The sequence below is a fragment of the Colletotrichum tamarilloi genome, assembly GCF_030869305.1.
Source record: "Colletotrichum tamarilloi strain Tom-12 chromosome Unknown Scaffold_382.1, whole genome shotgun sequence".
Classification (NCBI taxonomy): Eukaryota; Fungi; Ascomycota; class Sordariomycetes; order Glomerellales; family Glomerellaceae; genus Colletotrichum; species Colletotrichum tamarilloi.
Window position 1 is genome coordinate 1 of NW_026849764.1, and position 3,601 is coordinate 3,601.

The 3,601-nt window shown below is 28.4% G+C and overlaps 1 protein-coding gene across 1 annotated transcript; it reads left to right on the forward strand.

The window, feature by feature from the left end:
• Positions 1 to 27: 27 nt before the first annotated feature.
• On the forward strand, positions 28 to 219 carry CTAM01_17166 (uncharacterized protein; the record flags this gene model as incomplete). Its single annotated transcript, XM_060533155.1, has 1 exon — positions 28 to 219. One exon carries the CDS (start codon positions 28 to 30, stop codon positions 217 to 219), a length of 192 nt encoding a protein of 63 aa, XP_060372267.1.
• Positions 220 to 3,601: the final 3,382 nt, after the last annotated feature.

Here is a 3,601-nt window from a genome sequence, read left to right on the forward strand (position 1 = left end):
CGGCACATCGACGCCGGCCTGGCCATAATGGCCACGATGGACGGGCCGGAGGTGTACAGGGTCAGGGCGATAAGCCGGCGCCTCAGACGGCTCCTACGGGACCCCCCGGGTAACGATAATACCCATATAAAAGAACAGATTATGCTGGACCTGGCTGCCCACGCGGGCTGGCACCAGGAGGTCCTGTGCGCGTTGGAGTGGGTGAAGCTCGCCCTGTAGGCGGGCGGCGGAAGGTTGGGAGTTTTGATTAGTAGTTAGGTATGGAGCGCAATATACCCAGTTTTCCCCAATACGTAATACACGGTACGGCCCCGGCGGATTGCTCCGTCGGGGGGTAAACGAATAGTTTATAAGTATAAGCTTAGGAATTATAAAAGTAGTTAATAAATTCCTTTATAAGCGAGGGGTATTACTAATATAATTATAATTATAAAAACTATATAAAATACTAATAATAATAATTATAAAAAAGGAATTCGTATTATAAAACTAAGTATAAGTTAATAAAGCGTATAATCGCTTTAATAAATTTAAAAAAAGGGTAAATAACCTAAATTTCCTTTTTATAATTACTAATAGTAATTTATTATTATAAAAAGATATATAAAAATAAAATATAGTACTAAATATATAATAATTAATAATTCTACTTATTTTAATTTATAACTCGTCGCTATTATTAATATAAAATTTAGTACTAATTAATTAATAAAAAAAGAGATAAATAACTTAAAATTATTAATAATACGTAATAACGTAAAGATCGTATATAAATATTAAAAATATAGTAATAAATACGAAGTAATTTATAAATTTTAAAAAAATCTTTTTAAAAAAGAAATTATATTCTAAAAAGAAGTACGAGGTTTTATAAAAAACCTTAATCCCCTTAATAGAGCAATCCGCTAAGGCCGTACTATATATTACGTATTAAGGAAAACTAAGTATATTACGCTCTATACCTAATTACTAATTAAAACTCCTAATTTTCTACCGCTTTTAGCCGCTTATAAAGTAAGCTTTACTTACTCTAACGTATATAGAACCTCCTAATACTAGCCTATATAAGTAACTAGGTCTAATATAATCTATTCTTTTATATAAGTATTATTATTACCTAGGGGGTCCTATAAGAGCTATTTAAGGTACTAGCTTATTACTCTAACCCTATATACCTCTAGCCTATTTATTATAACTATTATAACTAGGCTAATATTAATATACTAAATCTTAGTATTCGTATTAGCTTAGCTATTTATAGTACTTATAATATTACTTAGCTAAATTCCGTATTATTAAAAAGTACTTTATTACTTTTTAAGCGTACTTATATTAATTATAATAGCTATAGCGTCGAGCTAGCTAAGGGCGCCTAGCCCGAGAGGGGCAGACTTATTAATAAGCATCTTTAGCCTACTAATTACTAACTATATACTAGGAGGTTCTCGTTAAGGTAGTATTTTAACTAGCTAACCTCTTAACTAGTTATTTAACTAGCTATCTAGGTAGTAGTTTATATATTAATAGGTTTATTTAATAGATTTATTTAGTAAATTTATTTAGTAAATTTATTTAGTTTAAATAGAGAGTAGCTTTGGGTAATATTAAAAGTAATAAGGATAAAAAGAATCTTTACGAGCTCTATAAATATTAGCCTATTTAGCCCTTTTTCTAAAAACCTCTACGTTATTATTAAAGTTCAGAACCTCTGCGGTTAAGGGCCGCCTCTAACTATTACGTCCGACCTTTATTATTAACCTTTTTAACTAGTACCGCTACGTAAAGAGTAGCTTACTTATCCTAAATTAAATAGCGGTTTTTATATCAAAATTATTATATTAAGTTAAGCGCGTACTTAGGATATATTATATATATTATATAGTTAAAAAGTATATTATATTATATAATTTCTTTTAAAAGTGTAATCCCGTTAAAGTCGATCTTTTATATTTATAAAGCTAGAAAAAAAACTACTATATAAAAAACCTTAATAATATTTTATAACTACTATAAAAAAGTTAGGATTAAGGAATACTAATACTATTTAATAATTAATATTATATTTATAAATAAAGTTTTTAATTATTATTATAAAATAGTATATAATCTCGATTAGAACGACTTTCTTAGTATTATTAATATAATCTAAAGCCGCTTTAAGATTTATAATAAAAATCTAAAGCTCTTATTTAAGTTATAAATAATTTCTTTTATATTTATAACTAGGATAATAAAAAGTAAATTATAAATAAAAATCCTTAAAAAGCTTATTAATCGAATTAATAAGCTAATAAAAACCTAGCTAAATAAGGGGACTAATAAGTAAAAAATTAAATATTTTTATATTATAGTTTAGTATATATTAAAAATAAAAATAACCCTTTATTAAGTATTTAAAAACTACGAGACGCTCTATTTAAAGCTAAGATCTAGCTTTAATATTAAAATAAAAATATTATACTAAACCTATTTTTAAATATATAACGGCCCTTATTAGTAATATTAAATTAAGTAAATATATAATAAAAAAAGAAAAGAAACTAAGTATAGTAATTATTAATAAAGAGGCCTAGATTCGTTAAATAAGTAGAGATTTAATTTATAAATAGGGTAATAAAAAAAATAATACTTTATTTATAAAAAAAAAAAATATTAATTAAGTAACTACTCTAAAAAAGAACGTATTAAATTATATAAATAGTATAAAAAGTTAAAAAAATAAATAATAAAACTAGTTTTTATTAGTTTAGCTAATTCCTTATTATATATAAGAGCAGATTTAAAAGTATAGAACTTAGTAATAGTAGCTATAATAGTAACTTAAAATATCCGCCCCTTATAAAAAATTTAAAAAATAAGGAAGATCTTACCCCCTATACTAATAAATTAAATTATAATAAAATTAATAATATTAATTACTCTTTTTTTACCCCGTTAGTTTTTAAAAAATATACGAAGCTAAATAAATAAAAAATAGTAAAAGCTCTTAATAAGTAGGCTTTTATTTATAAATAGTAAGGAAAGGTCTTTTAAATAATAAATATAAAAATAAATAAAAAAATAAATTTAATAATATAAAATTCTATTTTCTTAATGCTTAAAGAGAAAACGCTACCTCTCTTAATATTTAAAAAAAAAAAATAATACTAAATAATTTTAAAAATAACTAAAGGGGTCCTTTTTATACTACTTAAATTACTTAAATACTAAGCTCATATAAGTATTTTATCCCCCCGACGGAGCAATCCGCCGGGGCCGTACCGTGTATTACGTATTGGGGAAAACTGGGTATATTGCGCTCCATACCTAACTACTAATCAAAACAGTCAACCGACTCGACCATTGTCTCCCTTTCATCAACTCCCAACCTTCCGCCGCCCGCCTACAGGGCGAGCTTCACCCACTCCAACGCGCACAGGACCTCCTGGTGCCAGCCCGCGTGGGCAGCCAGGTCCAGCATAATCTGTTCTTTTATATGGGTATTATCGTTACCCGGGGGGTCCCGTAGGAGCCGTCTGAGGCGCCGGCTTATCGCCCTGACCCTGTACACCTCCGGCCCGTCCATCGTGGCCATTATGGCCAGGCCGGCGTCGATGTGCCG